A 12,776-nucleotide genomic window follows, 5' to 3' on the forward strand; every position below is an offset into this window, starting at 1 on the left:
ACGTGTGAAATAGGGAATAAATTAGGGAAAATTTAAAAAAACCCCTTCCAAAATCGAATTTCCCAGGCTGGAAAAGAGTGATAGAAATTGATGAAAAATGAGAGAAAAATTTTAAAAACCCCTCAAAACTCGGATTTCCCAGCCTGGAAAAGAGAGAATAAATTAGGGAAAAATGTTAAATAATGCTCAAAAATAGGATTTCCCAACCTGTAAAATAGGGGATAAATTAGGGAAAAATGTTAAATAATGCTCAAAAATAGCATTTCCTAACCTGTAAAATAGGGGATAAATTAGGGAAAATTTAAAAAACCCTTCCAAACTGGAATTTCCCAGGCTGGAAAGGAGGGATCGCGGGCGGCAGTGGATGGAAAAGGAGAGGAAAGGCTGCGAGCATCCCCAGACTCGGATCCCCCAGCCGCGCCCGCGGTCGCGGGTGTTTTCCCCGCGGCCCCGGAGCATTCCAGGCCGGCCGTGATTGATCCCAGCCGCGATTCCAGCCGTGATTCAGCGGATGGGGCCGGGCAGGCGGAGCAGGAAAAGTCACCTGTGCAGGAAGGGATAAAAGTGAGGCGGGCCGGCAGCGCCCGGCTTCCTGCTCGGGATCCCCGCCGAACGTCCCGCTCGCTGCCGGCCCCGGCCCCGCATCCCCCCGGCACTCCCGGGACATTCCCGCGGCATTCCCGGGGGATTGGCAGAGCGGGAGATGGTTTGGGTCCTCTGACAGCGCCCGGACAGGTATGTGTGGGGCTGGGGGTAAAATCCCACTGAGCCATCGCTGGGATCACTGGGATCACTGGGACCGGGGAACTGGGACTGGGAAACTCGAACTGGGATCACCGGGATCGGGGAACTGGGACCGCGGAACTGGAATAGGAATTGTTGGACTGGGATCATGGGGAATTTTGGAACTGGGATCGCTGGGACTGGGGAACTGGGACTGGGGAACTGGGACTGGGATCACTGGGATCAGGGAACTGGGATCGAGGAACTGGGACCGCGGGACTGGAATAGGCATTGTTGGACTGGGATCACGGGGATTTTTGGAACTGGGATCACTGGGACTGGGATCGCTGGGACCAGGGAACTCGGACTGGGGAACTGGAATAGGGATTGTTGGAACTGGGATCAGTGGAACTGGGATTGTTGCAATAAGATCTGGGGAGCTGGGATCACTGGGACTGGGATCACTGGAATAGGAATTGTTGGAACTGGGATTGTTGGAACTGGGATCACTGGGACTGGGATCTGTGGGACTGGGGAACGGGAATAGGGATTGTTGGAACTGGGATCAGTGGGATCAGTGGCACTGGGGAACTGGAATAGGATTTCTTGGAACTGAACTGGGATCGTTGGAACTGGGATCAGTGGGACTGGGATGGTTGGAACTGGGGAACTGGAATAGGGATTGTTGGAACTGGGATCGCTGGGAATGGGATTGCTGGAACTGGGATTGGAGGAGTGGGATCACTGGGACTGGGATCACTGGAACTGGGACTGTTGGAACTGAACTGGGATTGCTGGAATGGGAATCTGGGACTGGGATCACTGGGATCACGGGGATTGTTGGAACTGGGATCAGTGGGACAGGACAAATCCTAATCCTAAATCCTTAACCCCATCCTAAACCTGACCCCCTCTCTCTGCTTTTATGGTGCAAAAAGATTCCTGGAATTTACAAAAATCATGGAATCCCTTCCTTTGTGTCCCTCTCCTGGATGGTTTTGTTATTTCCCAAAACTTCTGGAAATTCCCAGTAAATACCAGGGAAAAGGAGAGGCTCTGAATTAAAAAAAAAAATCAGAAAATCAAACAAAAAGCCCCTAAAAATCAAAGAATTCTGTTAAAAAGGTGCAGGAGGGGAAGGGAATGGAATTTAAAATGTCTCATCCACAGCTTGATCCAAATCTCTGGGTTCCAACTGATCCACAAACCCCAAAAATCAAAATAGCAAACAAAAAATAAGCAGAAAAAAAGGATAAAGATAAGCAAAATCTCAATTTAATCAAACCAAGAGGCTTCAGTAACGCCACAATTGCATTCAGCAAATGGCAAAGTTTGAATTTCTATTTAAAAGCAAAGTTTGGGGTAAATTTAGAGTTTAATTCAGGATTTTGCTGGGCTGGAGCTGACGTAGGCCAGACCAATAAAAAGCTCCTGAGAGCAGCTGAAATGTCATAATTCATCATTAATAATTAATAATTTCATAATTCATAATTGTGCAATAAGAACTTGGGCAAGCCAAGGCTTCTCCCTTTCTCAGCTGCTCAGAATTCCTGAAAATCCCTGAAAAACACCCAGGAATTGCAAAAATCTGCATTTAGGGGATGGGAAAACAAGGGAATATTTATCAAAAAAAAAAAAAAAAAAGAAAAGAAAAGAAAGATAAAAAGGCAAAAACTCCCTCAGGTTTTCCTCATCTTTGGGCCAGTTTGGGCTTGGATTTGTGATTTATTTGTAAGCAGGAAAAAATTTTAAAAATAGATTAAAACCCATTAAAATTAGCTGGAAATGCACAAAATTTAACCCCAGGAGAAGCTGCACCCTAAAAAAAAATAAAAATCCTTATTTAAAATGGAGAGAAGCACAAAAAAAGAGAAGTTCTGAAGTGTGCTTGTGAGGGGAGTTATCTATAAATAAATAAATAAATAAATGTACATATATAAATTTATTATTAGAAATATATAATTAGGTATTTAAATATATGTAGCTATAAATAAATATATAAACATAAATATAAATATAGAAATGAATATACACACTATAGAAATAATTTAGATTAATAAATAGATATTGAGATAATAATAGAAATAATGGGGAAACAATATAATTATTAGAACTTAAAAATTATAAATCGTGATCATTATAAATAATGGAGATTTTTTTGGGGTTTTTTTTCCTTGTGGAATGTCAGGAATATTTGGTGTTTCTTAATTCAAATTCGGGTTTAATTGCTGGGCTGAGCTGTAATTACAGGAACCAGCTGAGCATGGCAAAGCTGGGTGACACATCCCAAAAAAATGTCCTGGGAAATCCAGCCCGGAGCCGTCAGCAGGAATTTCCTGCAGCTCTCAGGGACAGGAGCTGCACTTTGGGCCTGGCTGCAGCTGGTCCCAAAAATAATCTGAATTTTGGGGGATTCCAGGAAGGATGAAGCTCAAAATTTGGGTCTGGCTGCAGCTGGTCCCAAAAATAATCTGAATTTTAGGGGATTTCAAGGGGGGTGAAGCTCAAAATTTGGGCCTGGGTGCAGATGTTGCTAAAATAATCTGAATTTTGGGGGATTCCAGGAAGGATGAAGGGACAAAAGGTGGAATTTGAGTCTGGATGCAGGTGATTCCTAAAATGCCCCAAAATTTGAGGGATTCCAGGAAGGATGTAGCTGAAAATTTGGATCTGGATGCAGGTGGAGCTAAAATAACCCAAAATTGTGGGGATTTTAGGAGGGATGAAGCTCCAAAGCTGGTTCTCAGTGCTGATGTTGCCTAAAATAATCCAAATTTTGGAGGGTTTTGGGGGGGATGAAGGGACAGGAGCTGAAATTTTGGGTCTGGGTACAGCTGATCCCTAAAATAATCTGAATTTTGGGGGATTCCAGGAAGGACGAAGGGATGGGAGCTGAAATTTTGGCTCTGGGTGCTGATGTTGCCTAAAATCCCCCAAATTTTGGGGGGTTTTGAGGGGGATGAAGGGACAGGAGCCGTTTCCTCCTGGCAGTCACAGCCCAGAGCTGCAGCTCCAGGCTGAGAATTCCTCACTTTTAACAGGAAAAACCTGAATTTCCGCCCTTCCCTCATTTTTTCCCCCTGGAGTTCCAGCTCCCAGGATCACAAACCTCCCCAAAAAAAGCTTTTTTCCCCCATTTCCTCCCCGCTGAAAATGTTGTCTGTCTCTTAGGCCTGGCTCAAGCTCCATAAGCCCAGGACTAAGAGGTTCCCCCATGGAATCCTCTGCTCTCCTCCCAGCTCCCAGCAGCCGGGGTAGGTCCAGTTCTGGATTTTTCTGCCCCAAAAGGAGGAATTTGGTGGGAATTTTGCTCCTGTCCCTGCAATTCCAGGGGATTTCCTGGTGGGAAGGGTCGGGGGGATCTCTGAGGGTTCTTTGCTTTCCTTGATGGGATTTTTGGGGCTACCTGAGAGCCAAGGCCAGATAAAATTGGGAGAATAAAAGAAAATAAATAAATAAAATTAAAAGCGGGTGATTCTGAATAAATAAAGTAAGAGACTAAAATAAAATAACATAGGATGAATAAGATTAAAAGTGGAGGATCCTGAATAAATAAAATAAAATAAAATAAAATAAAATAAAATAAAATAAATAAAATAAAAAGTGGGTGATTCTGAATAGATAAATAGAGTAGAATAAAATAAATAAAACGAAATAAAAAGCAGGTGATTCTGAATAGAGAAATAGAATAAAAGAAAGAGAATGAAATAACTGAAACGAAATTAAAAAGCGGGTGATTCCGAATAAATAAATAAATAAATAAATAAATAAATAAATAAAATAGAAAGCAGATGATTCTGGATAAATAAAATAAAATAAATAGAAGGAAATAAAAAGCGGGTGATCCTGAATAAATAAAATAAACAGAAGGAAGTAAAAAGTGGGCGATTCTGAATACATAAATAAAATAAAATAATAAAAGAAAAAAAGGTAAAATAATAAAAGAAAATTATAAAATAAAGTAAAAAATTAAAATAATAAAATAGAATAAAGTAAAATAGAATAGAATAGAATAGAATAGAATAGAATAGAATAGAATAAGGTGAAATAAGATGAAATAAGATAAAATAAGATAAAATGAAGAGCTAAGAGAATGAAATGAACGGAATGCCGTGCTGTTCTTCCCCTGCAGAGTCTCGCCGGGCTCAGCTCCTCTCGGGGGGCTCCATCATGTCCTGCTTCCCGCAGCTGTGGCACTCCAGCACGCCGGAGTCTCCGTCCAGCCCGGTGCCCGCGCCGCCGGTGCCGCTGAGCCCCATCGCGCTGCCGTCGCCGGGCGATGGCCGCAGGAAGGGCCGCTCCCCCGCGGGCTCCCCGAGCTGCGCCAGCCCCGGCTCGCCCAAGCCGGCCTCGCCCGTCGAGTGCTCCATCTGCTTCAACACCTACGACAACACCTTCAAGACGCCCAAGCTGCTGCAGTGCTCGCACGTGTTCTGCCTGGAGTGCGTGGCGCGGCTGAGCGCGGCGCTGGGCGCGGGCCAGGAGCTGCTGCCGTGCCCCTTCTGCCGCCAGCCCACCGACCTGCCCAGCCAGGGCGCGCCCGGCCTGCGCACCAGCAAGGAGCTGCTGGCCACGCTGCCGCCCGAGCTGCAGCACGAGCGCGAGCTCTGGATGGACGGCACCAAGCTCTGCTGTCGTCGCGCCTCGGCCGACGCCGAGAACCCCGACTCGTGCGTGTCCATCGACGTGGCCTTGAGCAAGGCCGAGAGCGCCGAGGCGGCCCCGGCGGGGCTGGCGGGGCGGCTGTCGCGGTGCGAGCTGTGCGACGACTGGAAGCGCATCGTGCTGCTCTCGGCGCTGCTCATCATCCTCTTCTGCGTCATCCTGTGGCCCGTGCAGTGCGCGCTCAAGACGGGCAACCTGCGCTGCTTCACGCGGACTGCGGCCGTCAGCCGGCCCGAGCTGCTGCCCCCCAAAGCCACCGCGGCCGCCGCGGCGGTGACACGGCCGCCCTTCCAGTAGGGACACGGCCTGGGGCTGCTCAGGGATGGGGACAAGGATGGCACCTTCTGTCCTGGCAGAATCTGTCACACAGCCACCCTTCCAGCAGGGACAGGGCTGCTCAGGGATGGGGACAAGGATGGCACCTTCTCTCCTGACAGAATCTGTGACACAACCACCCTTCCAGTAGGGACAGGGCTGCTCAGGGACAGGGACAAGGATGGCACCTTCTCTCCTGACAGAATTTGAGACAAAATTCCCATTCCTGTAGTGGCAGAGCCTCTGGATCTGCTCAGGGATGGGGACAGGGACAGGACCTGCTGCCCTGACAGGATCTGTCACACGGCCACCCTTCCAGTAGTGCCAGAGCCACTGGATCTGCTCAGGGATGAGGAACAGGAACAGAACCTGTTGTCCTCACAGAATCTGGGGCAAAATCCCCATTCCAGTAGAGCCAGAGCCTCTGGATCTGCTCACCTCCACGGTGACAAGGGACAGGACCTGCTGCCCTGGCAGGGTTTGGGACAAAACCCCTCCAGCAGCACCAAGAGCCTCTGGATCTGCTGGGCTCCAGGGGGACAAGGGACAGGACAAACCTTTCCTGGATCTGCTCAGGGATGAGGGACAGGACAAAGCCTTTCCTGGATCTGCTCAGGGATGAGGGACAGGACAAAGCCTTTCCTGGATCTGCTCAGGGATGAGGGACAGGACAAAGCCTTTCCTGGATCTCGGCTCCATCCCCAGGGCGTTGGTGCCAAGCAGGACCCGCTGCATTCCCGGGATCCCCGGCAGATCCCACATCCCGCTCACCGCGCTCCCGGGCCTCTGGAATGTCCTTCCTGCGCCTCTGGAATGTCCTTGTGCCACTGGAATGTCCTTCCAGTGCCTCTGGAATGTCCTTGTGCCACTGGAATGTCCCCGTGCATCCCGCTGCCAGGCTCTCCATGGAATGCAGGGCTGGGAATGCACCCAGAGCTGCCCAGGATCCCCCTTCCTCCAGCTCCTGAGGGAATAAAGGGATTTTTTTTTTTTCTGGAGTAGCTCAGTGATTATTCCCATGAGGAGCTGGGATGGGGAGGGCTGGATTTGAACAGATGGGAAACACCAGAATTCCAGAGGCTGTGAGGGTGAAACACCAGAATTCCAGAGGCTGGGAAGGTGAAACCCCAATTTCAGAGGTTGGGATGGTGAAACCTGAATTCCAGAGGCTGGGAAGGGGAAACACCCAAATTCCAGAGGCTGGGAAGGTTCCCTGGTGCTGAGGGGATGAAAGAGACAAATAAGTCAAAGTGGAGACTCCCACCAGCTGAAACCACAGAGGAGAGGAAGGAAAAACACAAAAATCCTGCAAAACCCTGGGGTTGGGGTTGGGATTCCTGGAAAAACTGAATTTAGGAGGTGCAGGAGCTTCCCCCTCCTCTGCCCAGCAAACAGCACCAAAACAGCAGGATTCTCCCTTATCCTAGGGAAAAAAAAGAAGCAGCAGGCCCCTTAAAAACCTCTTTAATCGGTTCCAAACTTTATTTCTGGGTGATTTGACGAAAGACACGAGTTAGTAATGGTTACATCATGCTGCTCCTCTACTGCCCATCGCCCGCCAGAACTCAGCCAGCAGCTCCCCAAGTCAGGGATTCACCCTCTCCAAGGACACCTCAGGGGTTTTAAATGAAAAAAAAAGCCAAAAAAAAAAAAAAATCAAATCCAGGAAAAAACCCAACCTCAATGTCTTTTTTTTTTTTTTTTTTTGCTTTTTTTGCACGTTCTGTGGTGGAAATGTTGTTAAAAATAAAGCCCAGGTGAATGCACTGCTGGAAATTCCAAATGCTCCCCCATGAGGACACAAATCCTGGTTTAAGGCATTTCCAAGCCCCAGCAAAAGCAGAATGAGTTTTTACATTTATTTTTGTTCAATTCTTGGGGTTTTTTTTTGCGCTTTCTTGACTTCACTCCTGAAAATCAGCAGCTTCCCCGTCCCTCTGGAGCTGGAACACCAGCCTGGCTGGGAATGCCATTCCCAAAACAGGGACTGGGGGACTCCCAGACCCCTCCCTCCCATCCCACCCCAGCACTTCCCACCAGGAATCCCAATTTGGCCCCAGCAGCCCCCAAAAAAGGGAATTTTGGCACACACAGAACCCCCCAGGCACAGCAGAGCCCTCACCCCACACAGGGCACAGCCCCCATGGAATGTTCAACCCTGCATTTCCCACAGGAATGTCACAGGTTGGGAATATTTATTTTTTTTTAAATCAAATAAACTAAATCAAAGCAGACCCAAGTGGTTTTTCTATTGGTTTTCCCTCTTGGTTCCACCTTTGTTCAGAGCTCACCCTGAGAGAAGAAATTTGACCTTTCCTGGCTCAAAAGTTGGTGCCAAAACCCCCATTTTGGGTGCCCTGCAAGATGGGGTAGAAATTTAGGGGAAAAAAAAGCCAAATTCTGGCACCTTGGGCAGGAACTCCCACCCAGAACCTGGTGGGACCCTGCAGAGGAATCCCCAAAGTTGTTTTTCCACAGAGAAATTCCAGCTGAGGGTGGGAAAGGGACACAGAGGCCACAAACCAGCAGGAAATCCTTCCATGGAGAAGGAATCCCAATGGAAGATTGGATTTCTTCCAGAGCTGGGATCCAGCTGTTCTTCCCCACATCCAGGAGATCCAGCCACACCCCAGAAACTTCACAACTGGCCCCAAAATTTTCCTTTCCTGGAAGAAAATGCTTCAAATTCCCCCCAGATACTCCCAGCCTCGTTCCTGCTCCCGTTGGAGCCGTTCCTGCAGGGCTGGCAGCATCCAGAGGATGTGGAAGACCCAAAAACTCCAAGTCCAAGGTGAAAAATTCGAAATTTTCTTGGTGGGAGAGGCTCCAGTGGCAGCTCTGCCTTGCCAGGCTGGGAGCCAGAGGCTGGGAATGCTGTGGGGCATGGAAGGACACATCCAGGAGATCTCTGAGGAGGGAAAAGGGAATCTCCTGGTCCTCTTGGGAGAGAATTCCCAGCTCTTGGGGAGGAGCTCCAAGTGATCCCCAGCATGAGGGAGGCCAAGGCTCGGTGGCTGGGGAGGGGTCAGGACGTGTCTGGATGAACACAAAATGTGGGAATGAGGTTTCACAGCTGCTCCTGCGCGTGTCCAAGAGGAAGAGGAGGAGGAGAACTGCTGGAAAAATCCACATTTTTGCCTCCCCAGCACCTCTGAGTCCAGCAAAGAGTCCCGAGGCGAGTGCAGAGCGAAGCTTGGGCCCGGCTCTCTCCCTTCCAGTGCGTGGCATCCCTGATTTGAGCAGAGCTCGGAGGAGAAAAGCACTTGAGATCCTTACACACATAAATTACAGTGAGAGGAACAGGGGGCAGCAGGAATCAGGTGAACACGGGGCCAGGAGAAGGTTTGGAAGAGCCAGAGCCCGGAGCAGGGTGGGAATTCCCACCCCGTGAATCCGTGGAGGCCTCGCCAGCACCAGCAGCGTTTCCCCCACAGGAAAACAGGGTTGTTTTTGGGAACAAACCCCCCGAAAACACCAGGAAAAAAGGGGGGAAAACAACCCCAAAACGAAAGAAGCTTCAAGTATGAAGAAGATCGACGCTGCAGTGGGAGAGTTCTGGTGTCACTTCTCGAGCTCTGTTCCGCTGCTCGGGCCGAGCCTCGCCAAGAGCCCGAAAGCAAAAAGGGTTTCCTGCCCTCCCTGTCCCCCCCAAAAATATAAAAAGCAATAAGTTTACAAAAATAGAAAATAATTACAGCAATAGGCAGGAGGGAGGGGGGAGGGAGGTGGGAGGGAGGGAGGTCCCTGGGCTCTATTTGGCCGAGCAGTGCAATATCCGGGGCTGGTTCAGGGCGTCCTCCAGCAGGTGCAGCTCCCGCCGGTCCACGAGCACGTCCCGCATGCAGCCCACGAAACCCGTGCTGAAGGCCTTGGGCAGGTGCTGGGGCACGCTCAGCTTGTCCAGGCCCCCTGGGAACAGAGCATGGTCAGCACAGGGGACAGGGACAGAGCAGGGGACAGCTGGGACAGGGACAGAGCAGGGGATGGAGCAGGGGACAGCTGGGACAGGGATGGAGCAGGGGACAGGGACATGTCCCACATGCAGCCCACAAAACCCGTGCTGAACGCCTTGGGCAGGTGCTGGGGCACACTCAGCTTGTCCAGACCCCCTGGGAATGGAATGGGGTCAGCACAAGGACAGAGACAGAGCAGGGGACAGAGCAGGGGACAGCTGGGACAGGGATAGCACTGCTGGGAATGGCACAGGGTCAGCTGGGACTGGGGACGTAGCAGGGGACAGGGGACAGCCCCCCTGAAATGGCACAGCATCAGCCCAGGGCAGGGGATAGGGCACAGACAGATGGGACAGCACAGGGGACAGGGCACCTTTCAGCCACCTGAGAGGGTTGAAGGGAGGGAGGGAAGGAGGGAGGGACATGCCCAACATGCCCAGCCCAGTGCAGCTCTGTCCCCTCCCAGACTCACCCAGCCACAGCGCCCCGTCCGTGTCCAGCTGCGTGGCCCCCAGAGGAGAGGAGCCGGCGATGGGGGCCTCGTTCCCGACCTGCAGGGAGCCTTCCCTCTGCACCCTGCTCCCGAGGGATGGGAACAGCAGGAATTCAGACACCGCCCCCAGAGCCAGCCCAGAGCTGCTCCCTGCAAGCCCTGACACTGGGAACCACTGGGGACAGATTTTGGGATAACCTCCACCCCATTCCTGGGATATCCCCACCACTGCTTATCCAGCTGCAGGGCTGGAGTTACTTTATTTTTGCCGTATCTTAAACTCTCAAACTGTAAACATTCCTTTACTTAACGTGTCTCTGCTTTAAACTCTCAATCCAGAGTCTCACTTCTAGCACCTAAGTCTGGAAGCCTTTTCCAAGGTCTCAGATCAAATCCTGGGTTTAACTTTAAGCTTTGGCCTCCAGGCACAAACTCTAAGAGTTCTTATCCAAGGGAAGATCCTTGGGGATCAGAGGGCTCAGCTGCCTCATTCCCAGCTTTTCCACCCTGATCCAGAGCCTGATCCTGATCCAAATCCTGATCCAGATCCCAATCTCAATCCCGATCTAGATCTGGATCCTGATCCCAATCCAAATCCTCCCAATCCTGATCCAGAGCCTGATCCCAATCTAGATCCCAATCCCAATCCAGATCCTGATTCCAGTCTAGAGCCCAGTCCCAATCTAGACCCGATCCCCATCCCAATCCTCATCCAGATCCCAATCTAGGTCCCAATCACAATCCTGACCCCAATCCAGATCCCGATCCTGTTCCAGATCCAAATCCTGACCCCAATCCAGATCCCAATCACAATCCTGACCCCGATCTAGATCCTGATCCCAATCCCGATCCAAATCCTGACCCCAACCCAGATCCAGATCCAAATCCTGACCCCAATCTAGATCCCAATCACAATCCTGGACCCAATCTAGATCCCGATCCTGACCCCAATCTAGATCCCAATCCTGACCTCAATCCAGATCCCAATAACAATCCTGACCCCAATCCTGATCCCAGTCCTGATCCAGATCCCAATCCTGATCCAGATCCAGATCTCAGTCCTGACCCCAATCCAGATCCCAGTCCTGACCCCAATCCAGATCCCAATCCTGACCCCAGTCCAGATCCCAATCCCAATCCTGACCTCAATCCAGATCCCAATAACAATCCTGACCCCAATCCTGATCCCAGTCCTGATCCAGATCCCAATCCTGATCCAGATCCAGATCTCAGTCCTGACCCCAATCCAGATCCCAGTCCTGACCCCAATCCAGATCCCAGTCCTGACCCCAATCCAGATCCCAATCCTGACCCCAGTCCAGATCCCAATCCCAATCCTGACCTCAATCCAGATCCCAATAACAATCCTGACCCCAATCCGGATCCCAATCCCAGTCCTGACCCCAATCCAGATCCCAGATCCCACCCCCAATCCTGACCCCGATCCAGATCCCAGTCCCGCTCCCGCTCCCGCTCCGGCGGTGCTGACCTGGAGGCCCTGATGTGCACCCACTGGTTGGTGTTGACGGGCACGCTGGAGCGCAGGGTGACGGCCTTGGAGCCCAGGTCGTAGCTGAGCTGCACGAAGCCGTCCACGATGGCCAGGGCGATGTAATCCGACCTGTCCAGCCCCTTCCCGCTCCACAGCAGCAGCCCCTGCGTGGCTTCTGTCTTGATGCTCAGCTCAAAGTGGTTGGACTGCAGGGCCTTCTCACTGCAGGGAAACACCATGGGCAGCTCCTCCAGCAGCCTCCTCCTCCTCCTCCTCCTCCCTGGGGGATGAACCCCCCGCCTGTCCCCACCTGCTGGCCTGGAGGGCCACGGGTTTTGGGATAATCTCCATCCCACCGAGCAGCTCGGAGCAGGGATGGCCTCTACCCCACTCCTGGGATACACAGAGAAGTCTGTGCCCACCTGCTGCCCTAAAGGTGCCAGATCTTGGGATAACCTCCATCCCAATCCTGGGATTCACAGGAAAGGTCTGTGCCCACCTGCCGCCTTTGGGGGTACCAGGTTTTGGGATAATCCCATCCCATTCCTGGGATTCACAGGAAAGGTCTGTGCCCACCTGCTGCCCTAAAGGTGCCAGATTTTGGGATAATCTCCATCCCACCAAGCAGCTCAGAGCTGGGATAGCTCCCATCCCATTCCTGGGATACACAGGAAGGGTGTGTGCCCACTTGCTGCCAGATTTTAGGATCATCTCCACCCCATTCCTGGGATTCACCCATGGGGTCTCTCCCACCTGGTACCCTAAAGGTGGCAGATTTTGGGATAACCTCCATCCCACTCCTGGGGTTGGGATACACAGGAAGGAGATTCTTTGGAGATTCCTTGCTTTTATCCTCGTGGGGCACGAGGATCAATCCCTGCCAGCTGTGACACAGCAGCTGTGGCACCCTGGGGACTGTCACAGCAAGGGCATGGAGGCAACAAAACCTTTTCCCAGGGGAGGAGGGAAGGAAAGATGGGATTTTCCCCGGGCTGGATCCTGATTTTTGCCTCTGGAACAGGCACAAGGACCCTGGCAACAACTGGAGTGGGACACAGAGACACCACAGAGAGCTTTTTATCCCTGAGGGATGCTGCATCCAGGGGGTGGGACACGGCCCTGCTGTCCCTGCAGG

At 51.2% G+C, this 12,776-nt stretch overlaps 2 protein-coding genes across 2 annotated transcripts in view; one reads left to right on the forward strand and one right to left on the reverse strand.

Moving 5' to 3' along the window:
- Positions 1-4,830: 4,830 nt before the first annotated feature.
- On the forward strand, positions 4,831-5,685 carry RNF223 (ring finger protein 223; the record flags this gene model as incomplete). Its single annotated transcript, XM_084220407.1, has 1 exon — positions 4,831-5,685. One exon carries the CDS (start codon positions 4,831-4,833, stop codon positions 5,683-5,685), a length of 855 nt encoding a protein of 284 aa, XP_084076533.1.
- Positions 5,686-9,394: 3,709 nt separating this feature from the next.
- The window catches only part of AGRN (agrin), a 79,542-nt gene continuing 76,160 nt past the window's right edge, over positions 9,395-12,776 (reverse strand). The window contains exons 34-36 of the mRNA XM_084220044.1: positions 11,639-11,863; positions 10,129-10,232; positions 9,395-9,612 (exon numbers count right to left, since the gene is read on the reverse strand). Coding sequence (XP_084076170.1) covers positions 9,455-9,612; positions 10,129-10,232; positions 11,639-11,863 — 487 coding nt within the window. The 3' untranslated portion in view covers positions 9,395-9,454. The remainder of the gene's footprint in view (positions 9,613-10,128; positions 10,233-11,638; positions 11,864-12,776) is intronic.

This window comes from Fringilla coelebs (assembly GCF_963513975.1).
Source record: "Fringilla coelebs genome assembly, chromosome: 22".
Classification (NCBI taxonomy): Eukaryota; Metazoa; Chordata; class Aves; order Passeriformes; family Fringillidae; genus Fringilla; species Fringilla coelebs.